Here is a 20,033-nt window from a genome sequence, read left to right on the forward strand (position 1 = left end):
CCGCAATCTCCATAGTGATTGGGTTGTATCGGCCGCCATATTTGTTTTGATATACCATGTGGAATGACGGTGAAAACAAACACAGTCGGCTTCACGGTCTAGGAATATTTTAATGTCATGAAAATCAAAGAAAAATTGGAATCTGAGATGGCAACTCTTGATGATCATCCAGATATCGACAATTTGGATATCGGTGACAATGTTGATGAGTCGTCGGAAAGTGAAATTGATCGATTGGATTTGTATTCCCCTGGTCTCGATTCGCCGACAGAAAGGGGAGTCGCAAAAACGAAGAAAGATGAAGATCTTATTTTAAAAATTATAAAACAGACAAGGACACTTGGTTCAAATACATTAGAACTGTGTGATAAAAAAATGTTGCAGATTCCACGCGAACTGTTAGAGATGAATAACCTTGAGGTAAAGTGTTCGGGCCTGCATAAACATGCATGCAGGGTTACTCCGTTTAACTATATTCACTATGTGACTTTGCTAGCAGGCTAGGGTTTATATATCTTTGTATTTCTTTTTATGTAAGGAAGCCTATAATAATGTGATAGAGAAAATCATTCGATTGTAACATACAGCTGGGATATACATATATGTAGGTCAGGTGATGATGAACATGCATGATGATTTACATGGATATAGGCAATTGCTTGATTGATCAATACATTCAATATCAATCAGAAAAACTCAAACCTTCAATTTAACTGCAGGTCTCTAGCTCCCATTCTGAAAAAAAACCCAGTTAGGACGACCCGGGAGCTACAGTGCCACTCTGACTCATTGAAAAAAAAGTGTATTTTAATTTATATTACACTTACAAATCTGTGCTAGATTTGGACTGATTAACTTTATTTATACACAAATTCTGTGGCATTAGAACCATTAAATTCTTCATGCAAATTGCTACTGCTATCATCACTTACTTTTTTCGGACTAATTAATTTCTCTGAAACACTGTGCCGACCTAGGAATATGAAAATATAATTTCACTTCAAGATCAAGATTGACCTTGTTTACTTGTAAACAAACTGCACTACTTACTTTATCAAATTATGGGTCTGGTGATGGTGTTTGAAAGACTATTAGAGGCTAGTAAATCAAAGTGATGATATCAGTAGTAAATTGCATTTAGAATTTATTGTACTTATTTTTTCCACAGAATGTGCATGTAAATAAGGTTTAATCAGTCCAAAAACTAGCACACATTTTTGTATGCAATAATTAAACACACAATTTTTGCATTGGGTGGCACTGTTATAGGTTGATCCAGGTTATCCATCTGAATTTTTTCAAACTGGGAGCTAATTAAAACCTGCAACTAAACTAATCACTGTATATGTTGAAAAACTTTAAGATTTTTAGAGGGCACATTTTTTAATATCAGTTTAATTTTAGACCATTATGATATTGACAATGATAGTGAAGTATTTTCTACTTCTGGATAGAACCCTTATAGTTACAGCCAATTCTTTATGCTTCAACCTATAAATTATGAAACTGTATTAAATTTTCAGTACCTGTACCTAGAAGGAAACGAACTGACTAGTCTTCCGGACGATTTTTTCGACTGCTTGCCACGACTAACATGGCTCGATCTCAGGAGGAACAAACTTTTACGATTACCAAGCGTGTACACTGGTCGACACAATCACCTCCGAACACTTCTTCTGGAAGGAAACAAACTCAGAAGTCTTCCCCTTGAACTAGGTAATAAAAAACTCATGAGGATTTAATTCTCTGAGACTCCTATCATCAAATTGCATTAATTGGACATAAAAGAACTTACTGTAGAATTATTATATTTCGTCTAAGCTCAATTTTGAGTTTGCGAGTATCTCTTATCATCTTCCACAAGTTAATAAATTAGTCAAATAAAGTCATATTTGCTTTTGTAAGCATAAGATAATACACGAAATTACATCCCCACGAACCTGTAGAATTAAAGCAATCCCCGAAAATTGGCCTCCACAAATTGAATGATTCCACAGTATGTGAAAAGTCCTGGGTTTTTTTTTATTATTTTAATCAGCATTTACAATGACTATCTGAAAGATTTATACTAGTATACATGTTACATAAAAAATTAGAGGTACATTATGTCTTTTCTGTATGATTGAAAATTATTAGATATGTATCATAAAAAAACATTTATTTATTGAGAAGGGAGAATGATGTCTGATTGACAATTAAATGCATGTAAATATTAAAATGATAATTGGAAATACTGGTTATGCTGTTTATTTTAGGTTTAATTAAGAGTTTAAATGGTCTGAATATAAGCAACAACCCCATTGAATTTCCACCGAAAGACATCATGGAGAAAGGCACTGCAGAAATCCTGAAATTCCTACGAGAGATGCTCCAGGCCAAGTCATCCGGTCAACTCTTGAACGGTATGACCAGTACAGAATTAAAGTCAACATCTCATTGAACATAAGGCAGCTGGGATGACGTTGTTAAGAACATGATATGAAGAATATAAAGAATTGTTTTGTTTTTTTGTAAAATCATTTCCCTAATAAATAAACTTGTTAATACATACAGTGGCTACTCAGATGAACAATTTCGACTAGACTAGCATTGTCCATATAGGGATATTTATTAAAATCCTTGTTTTTATACTTAATTTGTTCTCCTCCTCTTTCACTCTTTCTTTCTCTCTCTCTTATTCTCTCTCTCTCTCTCTCTCTCTCTCTCTCTCTCTCTCTCTCTCTCTTTCAGTTTGAAATCAATGTACCGGTACTGAATTACTGAAAGATTGGCTCTTTTAAGTGGTCTTTATGCATCTAGTGTAGTAAAGACTGGCAATCTCTCTCTCTCTCTCTCTCTCTCTCTCTCTCTTTCTCTCTCTCAGTTTGAAATCAAAGTACCGGTACTGAATTACTGAAAGATTGGCTCTTTTAATAGGTCTTTATGCATCTAGTGTAGTAAAGACTGGCAATCTCTCTCTCTCTCTCTCTCTCTCTCTCTCTCATTTTGATATCATTGCTCCTCCAGGTTCCCCAGGTAATGGTAGCAGCAGTAGTTCTGATGACTGGGATGATGGAGATGACCTTCAGGACTACGCCAAGCGGCGTCAGCGGACCCTGGCCCTGGACGATGCCAAGAGCACCACCACCAAGTCCTCAGACCCATTTGGACCGGTGCCACAGCCGGTGGCTCTCCACCGCCCGGTCAGTTACACAGACAAAAAACAGGAGAAGGCGGAGAAAGTGCGCCGTGCGGGGGCGTCTGGAACTGTGGAAAGGTGAGTGATGATGATCAGAAGAAATGTGTCTTTTAAGCTATGGTGTGATAGACTGATGAAAATAAGATGGAGAGAATATTATTCGCAATGTGTTGTTGGTCAGGAGTCATGTTATAATGATGAGATTAGAGAGACTTATGTAGCAATTCTGCATAGAAAACTATTAAACAGTGGCTGATGTATTTCCTCAATATAAACATTTACAGTACCTTTTAGTTATTATGGTACTGTACTTATCAATTTTCTGTGAATTATGTCAAGTGGAAGAGACTTCTTTTCTGACTGCCCTCCTATGCAAAAAATAGTTAAGATTTCAAATTATATTTCAACAAAGAACAGATTTATGAAAGAATCAGATGAACAAACTTTCTTGAGTTGTTGATAGTAAGAATACTTTTTTGGCTTTAAGCTTTAGGAGACAGAGGTAGGTTATGGTAATTTGATTCTGAATTTCCTCCCAGCCAATTATCCCATAAGTCCATTAGACTAATAGAAGTATCGTAATGGAAGAACTCCATTAGAAAATGCCAGAAGCTTTTCTCCACTCCAAGACTTTGCCAAATATCAAGGTTTCTCGAATACTTTTCTCTGCTTAATGGTTCTTGGTAGTTAGTTAGGTGTAGCAACCAAAGTATGTTCATAAAAAATGTATATGAATAAAATTTGTATGACATCATTAGTTTGTGATGTCAGATCACCGCTTTCAACACATCACAGCCAGTGAATCTCACCTATGTAGACGTGCATGTATATGAAATTTAAACTATGATTTTATGAAGTATGATTTCAGAACCATACTTATACATACATCGTTTGCACAACATTAGTTACTTTAGAGCTATTGAATTTAAATTTCAGACTGGTTGACAAAATATTTCTGGATGTAGCTTCATTGTCTCTGTTGGTACATCATTACCAAGGTGTATACATGTTTATCTGAATGAAGTTAATTTTATCAATGATGATTTTAGTGTGTTGAATTTTCAGTGTTGATTCTACATACTTTGTGACAGAAGCTTTCAATGAGGAGAATAGGTACCTCTTGCTGTATTTCTCTGCTCTCAAATAAATACTTCAGAGGACTTGATGGTTCTGTTCTTATGAATAACCAAACTTGTTTTTGAAATATACAATACTTTACATCTTTCTGTCATTGAATAGTGAATAACAAAATTTTTGAAGCTCTGTCAATTTTAACACAAAATAGTATTCTCCTGACAAGAATTAGAAAATGACTATGCATCCAAGTCATTAATTTCCCCCCAAATTATTAATTCCACCTTAAATCCTTAATCATTGTTACTAGTTAATGCATTAAGTTTGGGCTCTAACATTTTTTCTTTTTATCTGTTTCTTCTGGCTGGGGAACATTTTGCCAACTTATTATTGTCATTGACCATGATTAATTGAATTAACGATTTCTGTACTTGATTTATTGGCTGGATTTCCATTTTATGCCGATTCCTCTTCCTTCAAGAGCCCTGATATTAAATTAAATATGGATGTTAATGTTAATTGATTCTCTTAATTAAGCAATTAATGGTGTGATTTATATTCAGAAGGATGTTTAAAATTATCATACCCTTAGCTGTATGAGTTTAAAGGGTTTTGTTTGGTTTCTTGATTAAACTAAGATTAAACTAAGAAATAAAAATACAACTAAGAGTGCAGATGAACATTTCCTTAAAACTATAATTTTCAGGTCTGAATGATATTAAATGAATATTTTTTTTTTAAAACAAAATAATATTATCGATATAAATAAACTTTTAAAAAACCAATAATATGTGAGATAAAAAATTTTTGGAATGAAGTAAAAAATATGGGAGCTAGAAGAATTAATATTAAAATATGTATCTGCGATTTGCTGCTGTTAGTTTTCGACACATGATAGAGTCAGGCAGGATGGACTCCCTGCATCAGGTCTCCTTGAACAGATGGAAGACAAGTTGCAGGTCTGAGACTGCATTCAACGGTTCAGTTCGCAATTCAGTTCACAGTTTAGTCCCATTGTTGGAAACGGGCAGTCATTCTCACATACAGTAAAACTCGTTTAGTACGAACACGTAAAAAAATGTTTGTTTGGAATTGCCGCCTGGAGGTTTCTAGACCCAGGAGGAAGGGAGTGAATAATTTTTTTTATTTACTATTCAAACTTGAAGTTTAACTAATTAATAGTTGGTAAAAATATTTTTAAAAAGTCTCGATATAAAAAAGTTTGTTATAATTTGCAAATAAATTTTTTTCAGTTGGGGGGGGGGGGGGAGGGTGTTCAATGAAGCAGGAGGCAATTCCAAAGAAACAATAATTTTATTTTGGCCTGACTGAGGGGCAACTTGTTGAACTCTTCTTGTAGTACCGGTAATGAATAATCCATGCTCTCATTTTGCTCCTTCATTCCTGGAAAGATATTAATGCATGTATCTATGAACAATGCATGGCTATTTGCATATAATTGACATAATCAATGGTCATTTTTATTCCTTCAAGAACAAAAGAGTTTCATTTTCTAATTTGTGAACTGCATGAAAACTAGAAAAATTCATTGTAAATATTTGTGAGGATGGCCATGGATTTCAGACAATGGTTATAGTGCAGGTGTCACACCGCTATTTGTTAAAACTACAGGTGAAAGAAGTGTTCATTCAATTTATAACAAAATGTATCAAAAAAAAAAAAAAGAAGAAAATTTCTATGAAATATCAGTGTGTTCATTTTTCTCAACAAAATATTCAGAGGAAACACCTAAAAGGACACCCAATCGTACAACATTTTCTCTTGGTTTCAAACTGAACAAAATCTGACCCTCAAAATTAAACCTCTTTTAAAATTGTTTTTTGTTTATATGTTATTTGTTAATTACCTGCACACTCCTTAGGAAAATGATTGGAAAATGTGCATTTACAAATTGAAGGAGTAGTTCCTATGAAAAATGCTCACCCTTCTAACAAAAAAACATTGTTAGGAGGTCCAAATTTATTTAAACTGAATAAGGGAATTCTTAAATACTAAGAATGAATATTCTATTAACTTTTTAATGAAATTACAGTTGCATTCATTTTGATATGTCAATTACTGGTGTGATACCTACAGCCTATATGTTTTTAAAATAAAAGTTCTGATATTTTTTGCTCCAATTTTTACTTAATTCTTTTTTTTTTGAATTTCCAAAAAAAAAAAAATTTTATTTCAGAGTATTAAACTTCTGGATTTTAGTAAAAGAGCACACTCTTCTATACACTAGTATTTTAAAATGTTATACAATATATACCTGTTAAATCATTTAACTTTATACACATGATAAATAGTACAATTAATAGTTTGCTTAATAATTGGTATTTTTTACATTTTTGCATGATTTTTTGTTTCAATCATCAGAGACTTATGATTGTCCTTTTTATCAATCTAATATGAATGATACATATATTCATTCAACTGAATCATCATAATTACCATAGAATGACTACATATGTCATTGATTGGATCATTCAAACCATTATCATGTTTGAAAACGTGTATTTAATTTATGAATAACATTAAAAACACTATTATTTCTAAAAAAAATTTAGTACATTTAGTGTATTTTCTGAATTAATCTTATCATTTATTATCTAGATGAAAATGGATAAATGTACACTGAAAAAACTCTCAATTTGAATTATTTATATTTGAATCTGATTTTGTACAACAGTCGTAAAAAGTCTGCCGCTAGCGTGATGAACTGGAAAGTAAACCCCTACCCTGAACCTCCACCCGAGGAATACGCTAACTTCAAGATGACAGAGGAGCGCAAGCTGGCCAAGGTCAAAGAGCACAAACAGAAAACAGACGCCATTATCCAGAGGAGAAAGTAAGGCAGAGAATGCTGTATCATATATAAACTATTAGATGCATGTCGGCAAATTGTGATTTTTAACCTAAATTCTTTTTTTATTTTTTTAAAAATCAAATTTTGTGTCTGGAGTAAGGTGAACTATTTTATCCAAATAGTTATAAAGATGTATTCACATGAGAAATTAGCATAGATAAAGTATGGTCTCATATAAGCTTACTTGGGTTACTCAATATTCATCACATTTTGTACACCAGTTTTGAAGGTGTACACATTGTGAATTGAACTGAGCAATATAGCAAATATTCATTGAAGTAATAACCTTAAGAAGAATCTCAATATTATGTATTCTGTGAACAAGTGTAGCTTTAAATTAGTCCTGGAAAATTGATTTCCACAAATACCAACTGAATCTTTGTTTTTATATTTTAAAACATACCGGTATTTAATTTCACCTAGAAACAAGTTTTTTGCTTAAAAGTGTGCTTCTGTGTGTGACAGTATCAATCAGTGCAAAACTGTATGTACTGACAATATCTATGAAGCTTCATGTGTTTATTTTCATGTTTCAGAGATGATGAAGTGCTTAAAGACTGGCGAGTAAAAACAAAGAAAATACAGCAAAAGAAGCACTACGAAAGTATGGTGAAGGGAACAAAGGGTATGACTCTGATAATCCCAAACCCTAATTCATAAGTAAAGCACAGACTGTACTGATAATTAGAAAACAAAGTACTCACAATGCAGACCATCAGGAACAATGCATATAAATCACACATTGAGGGGGGGGGGGATTCTCCTCTTTTGATTAATTTCTTACAATATAGAGAAATTTGTCTAATTTTGATAATGTCTATATTATTAATTGTATTTGGATGTATGAATTTGAATTCAAAGTATAATGTAAAATTGGGAGCATTATGTGGGCGTGTGTTTCCAGATTATACTGATGCTGTTGAGAAAGCCCCCTTTGACATCGACAAAAACCACATGAAAATTCCCACCAATGAAGAGAGAATTAAGGTAAGTCAGAATCTAAGATCATATTTGGAAATCACTTTTTTGCATTTTGAAATGGTAACTGTATTAATTAAGATAGATTTACAGTTTTTGCATTTTCATGTTTTTTGTAACTGACAGGAAGATGTAAAGAATGCCCATGAAAAGGTGCGCCGTGCCATGTCACCGACCACTCGACAGCGAGTGGAGGAGGAAAAGTAAGTACAGATATCAACACAGCTAGAGTACACATGTAGTTCAAGTGTAAACATAAGTAGTACGGATATCAACACAGATAGAGTACACATGTTTTTTAAGTGTAAATATAAGTACAGATATCAACATAGCTATAGTCCTTAGCTGTGTTGACATGTGTACTTATATGTACACTTGAACTACATAGAGTACACATGTAGTTCAAGTGTAAACATAAGTACGGGTATCAACACAATTAGAGTACTCATGTAGTTGAAGGGTAAAACTAAGCACAGATGTCCATACAGCTAAAATACACAGCAAAAGTAACTGCATATGTCTACATAGAGTTCACATGAAAAGATGTCCATAAAGTTAGAATACCTACTATGAAAAGTATAAGTAGAGATGATAAGTAGCTATATTATAGATATCCATACAACGTACACAAGTAATAATAAAACGAGTAAAAGTAATAGCGGGTATCCACACCAAGTAGAAAAGTACTGAAGTAGGAAAATTAAGTGTTAAAGGTGGGAAAGTCAATAAAAATGCCTACACAGCAAGAATATTCAAGTACATGTACACCTCAAGAGGAAAATGTGAATACATTTTTCTCACATAATACATGTCAAGTATTAAAAGCAGAAAAGTAAGTACAGGTAAATATCGGTATCTCGAACATGGGATATCTCGAATACCCCGGTTATGTCAAAGTCGGCCGCCGGTCCCGGCCGTTTTCCCTATATATATGATTTAAAAAACTACTGATATCTCGAATGCGGTTATCTCGAATACCCCGCTTATGTCGAAGTATGTTTACGGTCCCAATAACAAATTTTACCTGGGTTATCTCGAAGTGAAGTCAATTTTCCGGTCTGCTAATCGCACCCCGCATGTCGTGTCCTCGTTATTCTCGCCCGCGGCAATTCACACCTTTTCTCAAGACTGATAGTCTATTAACTCCACGCTTAGCCAGTGCAGCTATCGATGACACGGTAATTGTTATAACAGCTTGGGTATATACTCCGGTGATTGATAAAACAAACAAGTTCACAGCTCCCAAATGTAAGCACCCCTAACATTACCGATAATATGAATAATGATGCATACTACTTATAAAGCAAACAAGTTCACAGTCACTCAATTACCAAATAGCGCAGTGATTTGACAATAGTGTGAACGTGATTTATTTATATTCTGAAAAGTTGTATACATGTACATTATGCTTGTATGTTTGATTAACTGTTATTTAAAATAATTGTAACGTTTCATATAAATTCTTATTTAAGTGTATATGTGCAATGTCTATAAATGTCTATAAATAAAACATCGTTTCAATATTCCGTCTTTTTTTTTCGTTCATACCGGTTTTCAAATTATAGTGCATATAAGGACTTCCTGTGTTAACATGTCAGGACAAAAACAAAAACGCTAATGGAGTCGAAGAATTTCGACTTTGGATATCTCGAACACCCGGATATCTCGAATTTTTTCCGTGGTCCCCCGAACTTCGAGATATAGATATTTAACTGTATAACACTTGTACCTAATAAGAAAAAAATATTAACCACAAATGTCTACACAAAATTTCAACTGTTGTATTTCTGTTAGTGCTCCAAACAAACTTAATTGTTAATGACTAAAAGAGAGGCAGGGTATATAAAAAAATGTCCACACAGAATATATACATTAATTTTGATTTCTGTTAATACGCCAAAGTACACCTTAATAGAGAGGGGAGGTACTATTGAGGAATCAGATGTTACCTAGGCTGCATTTAAGATCGTAGCCACTGCTTAACTCTATATATTGCTATGATCCTGAACAATATGTGCTTAGCAATAACACCATTAATTCATTCAGGGGTGCCTTCAATAGGACCTAAATATTTACTCTAGCAGGTAGGGTAGCAGCTATAAATTTGAATTCAGCTCTGTTAATTCTCTGTTTTGGTGGTTGCAGGAAGTAAGCTAGACTTTCAAGTCCTCGTGTCTTTAAATTTGAGGTTGTTTTTTACAGCAGCCACAAAATGGAAAATCAAAAAATATTATCTTGTTTCTTTGATACTTTCTCTTTCACTGTGACAATAAGCAAGAGTAAAGCCTAAGATGAAGGTCTGTCTTTATGTTTTGTTAAATCAGTTTATCAATTCCCGACTTCACAGCAGTTAATTTGATAGAGTAAATTGCTAGTATGGTGAAACTCTGGTGAGGATGCAGAATAAAAATAATTATATGGTTTTGTTATATAACTCAGAAAATATGGTTTCTGAAGTTAAAACTAAGAAAGTTTAACATTAATCAGTACTGACTTCAAACGTTACCATACAATTAATGCTGTAATACTGAAGATGGATGTGACTATATATTATATAGATGGAGACTGTGTTTATTATCTTCCAAACAATCGGTTGCCTTTATGATCAGACAGTATGGGTGATTTTTTTGAGAGACAAGTGGTAATGTAATTGCAGACAAACAAGGATCAGGGAATTAGAGAGGAGAATCAAACAGCACACCTCACTAATGCACGAGAGACGGAAACTCCCCAAGGGAACCCCACAGGAAGAAATGGAGGCCGCCAGAAGGGAGCTGGAAATTGTAAGTACAGTACCCTTACTGCATAGAGACAGACTACCATGGCTTGTATTGAAGCATAACAAATCGGTTAATTGCCAGTATTTATAGAATTTAAAGACATTGCTCTTAATGATTGTAAAAGATGGTCATATTATAAGAGACACAATGTTGCCCCCAAACAATATATGTCTATGTTTTACAATAATTGAAACTATTTTATTCTGGATGTCTTGATCTATAGGTTTTGATATATTTTATGTTCTGCAAATGAAGCATCATTTTTTTTTCAAGAAGTTCAGATTAAAGGACTTTAACTTGATTTAACTGTTTTATCTAACATGATTGGTTTGGGAGAAGGGTAATAATAATTGATTGATATTGCTCTTTTTATTTTCTTTTTACAAAATGGTCATGTTGTATTGTTTAAGTGAATTGCATATTTATCCAAATATAGTCATTTTTTAATAAACAGTTTTAAGGTGTTGAATCATTTTTTCAAAAGTAGCGTATCAAAACTTTTATATAGTTTTCTGCTTTAGTGCCTCCTGATTTTAGTACAATGTTTAGCAACAGTTAAAAAACGTTTTAATTTTCTGCATGGTTCTTTATAAAAGAAGCATTTTGACAAAATTGTCAATATACATGTAATATGAACTGTATACATGTACATACACTTATAAATTGAATATGAAATAGTTAATAAAGTTATCCTAATAATTCAACGTGATACAGCATGTATGATATACATGTAATAAACCTTTGAACAATTATACTAAGTCTTATATCTTTCAAGAATAGACAACTAGAGTATGAAATGAGTAAAAAGATAATCAATCAGTTTGTGAGGAAAGAAGAATTTTTCAATCCTCCATAGATAAGGCTGTTGTGCTCTTTATGAAGGGTATATTTAGTTCAATCTTTAATTTTCTGGTGATTGGTCAATCAGTTGTTAATACTGTAGAAACCATTATTAGAAACCCACTCCCAGTTTCTCATATGTTTCCTGAAGTGGGCCAACTCATTGAACTTAAATTTCTTGTTTTCATGAATATTCATTTCATTCACTTCACCACTGAGAAAGCAAACCTCAGAATTTTTTGGAGATATAAAAATGATGATTATCTTGATAATTATGAAAACATGCATTTGTTGAAAGATGTACACATTTGCATAAACAGGGTAATTGGTGAGATTTCCTTCATGAAAGTGTGGAGGAGCCAATCGAAATAGAGGATGAATTATTCATCAGAACAAAATATATTTAATGAGTTGGGCCAAGGTCAGTAAGAATATGCAAGACTGGCTGTAAGTTTCCTTCAATGTATAATTTAGAAACATGACATTGATAATATTTCTTCCAGAGAAATTATTTTTCCCTCCCTAATTACATTAATGTAACATGTACAACAGACCCTCCCTATCCCACTCATCTCAATTCTATTGTCGTGTAGAGTCAATTTCAAATAATTCAGAAAGTTTGTTCTTCCTAATAAGAGTATTGAAATAAAATAAAAAATATTTTTGATTATTGTAAAGTTTGCAAAGTTCCCTGATTAACGCAATTTCATATTCATTATCTATAAGTATTTATCTACAAAAATGTGTTTATATTATTCCTTTACCTTTTTGCAAATCATGAAAAAATATAAGATCAGTTTTGCTTCTCTTTTAATGAATTGTGCAAAACTTTCAATTCATATTCCATTGAGGTAAGAAAAGCAAGACTGATAATAGGTATATGACCATGGTTTTTGCATATTAAGTATAATTTATGCAATTTGACCCCTTTATGGCATGTATACCGAATGGTTAGCAATGAATATTCATGTATTGATTTAAAAATCCTCTCCCAGTCACATGTACAATGTGCATTGAACAAAATATACAAATTATGCATGGCTTTCCATTCAGTTTACTGTTGTTGTGCATGACAATAACACCTTTAAATGCTTAATGTAATAAAATGCAACAATTCCAACAACAGAAGATTAATTTCCATAGGTTTTGTAAAAGTTAATTCAATTAAAAAAGTAATTTAAATATAACAATCCTGATAATTCACATTAATTACTTAATTGGTAGAAGTCTTGTGGTTCATGGGTCTGCAGGGTTAGGATTATAAGGTGCAATATTCTGTGAACAAACTATGTATTGCTGAGAGTAGGGAATTAAGATTTCTGATTAATGTAATGGGAAACCATTATCCTAGCTTACTATACATGGTTATGGAATTTTACAAATTTTTCCTTGAGAGCCATCATCTTAATTATTAGCTACAATACCCTTACTTTATTAAGAGATGGCTATTAAGTATCTTAAGTATAAGAACTCTCAGATGGACCATTTATAACAGCCCACTGAGTGTACAGGTTAATTTCATTTGAAGACTGAAACTTGAATGAACAGAAATGGTACATATGTATATATAGACATAAAATGGCTTCCAGTAGATAGATTAATTTGGTAGAATAATTGAGAAGATAGAGTTTTGAGTTTAGATACCTGGCTTGTCTCCTTATCTAGGTGAAATCTCTGCAGAAAGACCTCTTGATGCGCTATCAGGAACTCAAAGCGTGGACCACAGGTTTTCTATAGATCTCATAGAATATTATCTGTGCTTGCTTACTTCCAGTTCATTAATCCAGATTGCATGCTTTTTCTTAATGTCTTGTTTCATTCCTAGACATCATATATACAGCAATTAAGATGGAGACTTGATTAATCTAACATACAAAGATTTTCCTCTTTCATGTTTTTTGTCAGTTTGAATCAATTTTTTTTTGTAATATGTACTGTTTAGGAGAATGTATACACTTTGTATTGTTCATAATAATACTTACATTGTCCTTTTTGAAAATTTAAAATTTCAACAATTCATAACACATACAAAACGTGAAATGAGCTTGTCTGTTTGAAATGAGAATTTTATCATGGACTCACACTCACATGGTCTGATCAAGTTTGCTCAAATATAAGTCATGATCAGAGAAACTATCTAAATTTGCTTGCAAGAAAACCCCTTCATGCAGTTAAATGAAAAAAATATTGACAATGCATGAGCTCATGCACTCACCTAGGGATTGGGGGAGGGGTCTTGGTAACATTGTATCACCAACACTCAAGTCTCAAGGGAAGCTCTTTTCATATCTGTGGATATGTAACTTAACTAATGTAGCACAATGCTCAAAAAATATTTTGGTTGTGCATTAGACATCCACCTAACTCGCACACAAATAGCCCAATGTCACTGTGAATACCTAGTCATTTATCAGCCTTTTTATGATCTAGAGCAAGAAATATTTTGATTGCAAGAATTAAAACAAAAAAAATTAAGTTTTGGTGATCTGCAATTTGGTAACAAAATGAGTACTTCAAGATATCATGAGCGCATTATGCAGATAAATCCCCATCAAATTCATTTTGCTTATTAGATAGAGCTAGACTAGCTAGTGTGAATTTATGTACACATATTGCTAGTTTATGTTGGGAGGCGGTTGATAATATATGTACATGTACTCATCATATCATTATCAAAGTAATTTTAATACAGGTATTTTTTGAAATATAAAGAATAAGTTTAACATACTTTCAGATAAAAATTCATACACCTGTATTTAGAAAATTTCATAATTAAATTGTACAAATAAAAGCTGTAATTAAAGTAAATGTGTAAGTTAATGAAAACTATATTGGAAAAAACCCAAAGTAATTGCAACATTTTATCCCGAGACTCTTAAAAAAAATTACACTAGCCTGAATCTTTAGATTTAAAAAAAATCTCTTCATAAGTTCAAAGTTTTAAAGAAATTCAAGTGCAATCCTGAAGAAAACATAGTATTTAATTTGTCAGTGCTGGAAAATAAAATACAATAAAACTTGTAATTTTGAAAAGAATACATAGTGTTGTTAATTCATTGTGGGATAGTTATAAAAGGTCTGTATTTTTTGGAACAGGACAGCTCGGAATCATTCACATTAGCATTGTTTTGCCACCTATCTCCAAACAATGACCAAGTGGTAAGGCAACAGTGTGACACTTTGTCAGTCCACTGTCAGCTAGAACAGTTTGTCTATTGAAGTCCTTTATGTGGAGTCATCTAGGATACTGTGTTGTCAGCTAGGACAGCCTCTTTATATAGAGTCATGTAGGATACTGTGCTATCAGCTATCACAGTTTGTCATTTAAAGTACTCTATTTGGAATCATTTAGGATACTATGCTGTGAGCTAGGACAGTTTGTCAATTTAAGTCCTTTATCTGATGTTATGTAGAATACTAGCTGTGCTGTCAGTGTCAGCTAGAACAGTCAATATATTAAGTACTTTATGTAGAGTCATGTAGGATACTGTTCCGTCAGTTAGAACATTTTATTAATTTAAATCCTTTATGTGAAGTCATGTAGGATACTAGCTATGATGTCAGTGTCAGCTAGAACAGTCAATATACATGTTAATTAAGTACTTTATGTGGAGCCATATAGGATACTATGCTGTTAAAAAAGATAGTTTTTCAATATAAGTACTTTATGTGGAGTCATTAAGGATATTATTTAAACTATGCTGCCAGTGTTAGCTAGAACAGGTTATCTATTTTGGTATTTAATATTGAGTCATTTAGGATACTGTGCTGTCAGTGTCAGCAAGGAGAGTTTGTCAATTTAAGTTCTTTATGCAGAACCATGACATTGTATCATGTAGGACGCTTTGCTGTCAGAGTCAGCTAGAACAGTTTGTCACTATAAGTACTCTATGTGAAGTCATTTAGAATACAATGCTGTCAGTGTCAGCTAGAACAGTAATTATAAGTACTTAATGTGGAGTCATTTAAAATATGGTGTTGTCAATGTCAGCTTGTTAATGTAAGTCTTTTATGTGAAGTCATGCCATTGTAAGATACTGTGCTGTCAGTGTCAGCTTCAATGACAGTTAGTCAGTTGTAGTACTTTAAGTTGAGTCTTGTAGGATACCATGCAATCAGCTGTCACAGTTTGTCTATTAAGTACTATTTGTGGAGTCATTTAGGATACTGTGCTGCCACTGTCAGCTTGGAGACTTTGTCAGTTTAGAACCATTTTAACAAGAGATTGGACTTTGGGTAGTTGAGTCAAGCGGCAATTTGACGGAGTCCTGTCTATTTTATTGTAGGCCACTCAGTCATGGCTCTTTGAAATCAACACGATTTGTCTGGCTTTTGAGTGAAGACTACGCAGTCAGTGTTTATTTCACTTGAAACGAGCATCATTTTAACTTGTTTTTTCGCAATAAATAGATTGTTACATCCTACTGAAAGTCCAAGGTTTTGTTAAAATGGTTCTAAGTCCTTTATGTTGAGTCGTGCCATTGTAAGGTACTGTGCTGTCAGTGTCAGCTAGGGCAGTTTGTCAGTTTTAGTACTTTTTTTCAAATGCATTATGCATACACTGATACCACATGTCGCAAGTGTATAGATTTGGGTTAGAATTGGGCTTAGTACCTTTATTTGAAAACAAAAATAAACACTATGATAACAGTCAAGTACAATGCACCTTTAATTGGTTTTTGATCAGATTTTACACTCGACACATTAACAATTTTTTAAGAATAACAAAAAAATATATTATCAATCGGACATTTTTTTTATAAAGTTGTAATGTCACATGATATAATTATATATGCATGGTAAATAAAATGTAAAAGCTTTTATCAGTATATGTTTCCATTTTATGCACATTAGTATTTTACAATCATAACTTGCTTAGTAATTCTACATGAATTTTAGCCTTTCGGAATCACGGGCTAAATATTAATTCCAGGATTGATGTATAGACAGAAAACTAATGCATTTTACAAGGTAGTAACTCTCTCCTTTGGCTTTTACGTCAATTTTCTTGTGCAAACTTTGTTTAATTTGCACTATGTTTACTTAATAGATCAATAGCACTCACATTTCTGTGACCACATAGGCAATCAAAATCTAATTCAACATTCTTCTTTAAAAAATGTTCAATTATGTGTAAAAGCTAAAATGTTTGTACATATTCGAATGTAAAGATAATGTTTACTGAGTAGTTAAATGTTAAATATTAGATTTGGTTAACACTTCAGACTACAGCCTTAAAATAAGTTTTACAGGTTATTTTATATGAAAGGGAAAAAAATGATTGAAAATTAATTAATACCGGTTTATAATATAGAAGCAGTTGATGGCTGATAAAACACTTTATGCATACAATGGCAGATTAAAAAAAATTATACAGAAACTATTTTGGTAACTTTGTTACAAATATTTTTACATTCATTTGGAAGAATGGTGGGTAATCTGATCCCTTCTATTTGTCCTTCAAGATGTAAATAGTCCATTTTGTCTTGCAGATTCATTGGTCTCCAAAAAGTTTCCTCATGCATTTGGTAAAATACATAATTTGAAATGTGGTACAGTGTAATATCATTATAGATGTAAACTGTGTCTGTCTTAGACCCAAGAGAGAGTGCATGCACACTTAGAAATTAGGAACATGCATGAGTTCTGGAGATTACAGAATGAGCTTCTGATCCTTAAAGCATCTTTACCAAACTTTAGCTCTCTTTTAAAATGTCTTTCTTAAACGTTTCAATGTGCCGTTGTCTTTTCCTCGTGATATTTAAAACATTTATGATCAATTAAGAGTCTTAATTTCCTTGTTGTGAAATGTAGATGGTTTTTAAAAGTTTGGTTGTTTTTTAATTATTTTTCTTTAATAGACTTAGCATTACATGTAGTTAAATTTGATTGAGCTGAAGCACATGCATCCATAGGCTATTGATTACAGAAGCAGTTACACATTTAGTAATGATTACATTTGTTGAATAACAAGCCAGGTATTATTGAGGTCATAATATTATCTGTATAGTTTTAAAGTCTATTCAAGGTCAGATAAAAATTGTCAAGGTCACTAGATCAAAAAATGGTCCAAGAGTTATATGGTTCTGTTCTTTTCTCCTGGATTAACTGATCGTTATTAAAATTCATTTAATGGGGTACAAATTCATAAAAACTTATAGTAATTTACATTTTTTTTCAACTAAATTTCTCCAGTTTAGCAACTTAAGACTTCTAAGGCAAGACCAATAGAAATTTGGTAATTTGCAATGAAATGATACTTATTAGGTTTTATTTTTAGTAGTGGACATTGAAGTATTCTGCATGAGTAGAGAGTAGCTGATGTGTGTGATATATAATGCTGTTTTTGAGAAAATTAATTGTACTTCATAGAAGACATAGTTTTATAATCTCTTCTATTCTATTGACTCTGTTTTGATGTTATTTTAAAAAATACGAAGTAGGAAAAAAATCTGCTTATAATTGTTAATGATTGCCTCTGCTTTTAATTGCATCTATGAAAGGAATATCTGAATATCCATGTTCAGTCTGTTTGATTCAGAAATATTTAAATTATTCAACATTAGGTTTTGATGTGTACTTTTTTTGCATTAAAAGCTAGCTAATACATTTACATATAACTTTATATCGTTGAATACATAATCATATAGTTATACTTGTAGCATATAATGAAAACCATATCTAGGACCCTTCTGTAACAAAAAAAACAAACAACATATTACTTAGAAAATTATTTAATATTGATTTACCACTTTACAGCCTTTACTTTTCATAACTTTGATTTATTTAAAGCATTTTTGGTCAATTATGAGTAACATTTACAGGTAGAAGTTCTTATAGTACCTCTTCAGGTACTGTGTGGCAATAGATGCCCACCCCACTCTTGCACAGTGGACCAACGCGGGGGTCTGAGTAAGTGATTACTCTTCTAGATCTCTATTGTTTTACTTGTACACAGTCGTGTCCAAAAAATTACAAAGGGTCGACGGGCGTATCGTTGTTTATAACGTCTACAGAAAGTAATGTAATTTCATTCAGTATGAAAGTTATACTGAATTGTGATTGAGTTATTAAGACATTGGGATGTATTGATGGAACTGATCTAGACAAAGTTTTATATTATAACAAACTTTGATTACAGGAAAGTTGCCAATTGTCAAATAACTTGGGGGCTCATTTTATTCTTTAGCTTTAGTGACATAATAATATGTACCTTGGCAACATACGTTATTTCTAAAATTTTCTAACAAATTTACCTTTTTTTGCAATCAAATGTTTTATATTTTATTTTTCATAATTATATGCAGGGTAATTTTGATTCTAGATTATGAAGTCATCCATATTAAATTAAATACTAATAATTACTGCCTTTTGCTATTATACATTAATAATTTTGAACTCACTATGTTATGCAATTTTTTTTTCACATTAGGACAATGAGTTGTAGTCAGTTGTCAATTTTCTTTTTTAATCTTTTTTAAAATAATTTTTATTACATGTACGATTCGACTAACATATGTCAGTAGTGGAAATAATTCACTCTGTTGATTACAAAATAATATCACATGACCATTTTGTATGGTGACTGAGGTGTTGCTTGCTGTGATTTTTATGTTTTTATTTTTTGCCCAGTGTGTCTTAAAAATAACTTTAAAATATTTTGATGATAATATATATTTCAGGTTATTTTTTTTTTTTGAAAATCAAACACTTATTTTACCACATAGCAAAAGAGAATAAAAAAGCATTGGTAAAGTAATTTTAGGTTTAAAAATTTATACATATTTGGTATCTGCCTCTTTTTCAGGCTGAAGATTTGCACAAAGAACTGGTGTCCACCAGGAAGAATCTAGAGTACCGATTTAAAGCTTTCACCGGGGAACTCAGTACAGGGAACATACACCGAAGAAACCGCGTTCCCAAAATCTAGTCAATATCATCGAAGAACGGGGGGAAAAATGGATAATTCTGGTGGAATGTATGTGACGGTGACGTTGGATTTTTGAAGTGATCGTTTCCTGTGTTTGCGTTATGTGAAATGCTCCGCCATTACGTATACACCAGTCTTTTCCTGACACAAACATATCCTGTGAAAGGTGCTATAATTGACAGCCAGGATCTCATGAAGAGATGTTTACCTAATGAACAACATCTTACATATTACAAAACCAATTGCCATTCACTATACTTTTGATGTACTGGAAGCATTAATGTTATATCATTCTGCCTTCTTTTCTCTGGTTTACATTGATACTCTTTCATTTTACCATTAATCAAACACTCCAAGTTACACAAGTGTTTGACATATTTA

The 20,033-nt window shown here is 32.4% G+C and overlaps 1 protein-coding gene across 8 annotated transcripts; it reads left to right on the forward strand.

Moving 5' to 3' along the window:
* Nucleotides 1-117: 117 nt before the first annotated feature.
* LOC105323141 (leucine-rich repeat-containing protein 27) lies at nt 118-19,659 on the forward strand. 8 transcript variants are annotated; one of them, XM_020065190.3, is made up of 15 exons: nt 118-420; nt 1,524-1,716; nt 2,256-2,402; nt 3,007-3,256; nt 4,244-4,291; nt 5,134-5,211; nt 6,948-7,106; nt 7,661-7,749; nt 8,029-8,111; nt 8,229-8,305; nt 10,759-10,885; nt 13,388-13,448; nt 17,215-17,250; nt 18,547-18,634; nt 19,530-19,659. In XM_020065190.3, exons 1-14 carry the CDS (start codon nt 118-120, stop codon nt 18,588-18,590), a joined length of 1,695 nt encoding a protein of 564 aa, XP_019920749.3. In that variant the 3' UTR covers nt 18,591-18,634; nt 19,530-19,659. The 8 variants fall into 8 exon arrangements, with proteins under 8 accessions (XP_019920749.3, XP_065924231.1, XP_019920753.3 ...); XM_066068159.1 differs by lacking the exons at nt 17,215-17,250; nt 18,547-18,634 and adding an exon at nt 16,656-16,693; XM_020065194.3 differs by lacking the exon at nt 17,215-17,250.
* Nucleotides 19,660-20,033: the final 374 nt, after the last annotated feature.

This window comes from Magallana gigas, chromosome 8 (genome assembly GCF_963853765.1).
Source record: "Magallana gigas chromosome 8, xbMagGiga1.1, whole genome shotgun sequence".
Taxonomy (NCBI): domain Eukaryota; kingdom Metazoa; phylum Mollusca; class Bivalvia; order Ostreida; family Ostreidae; genus Magallana; species Magallana gigas.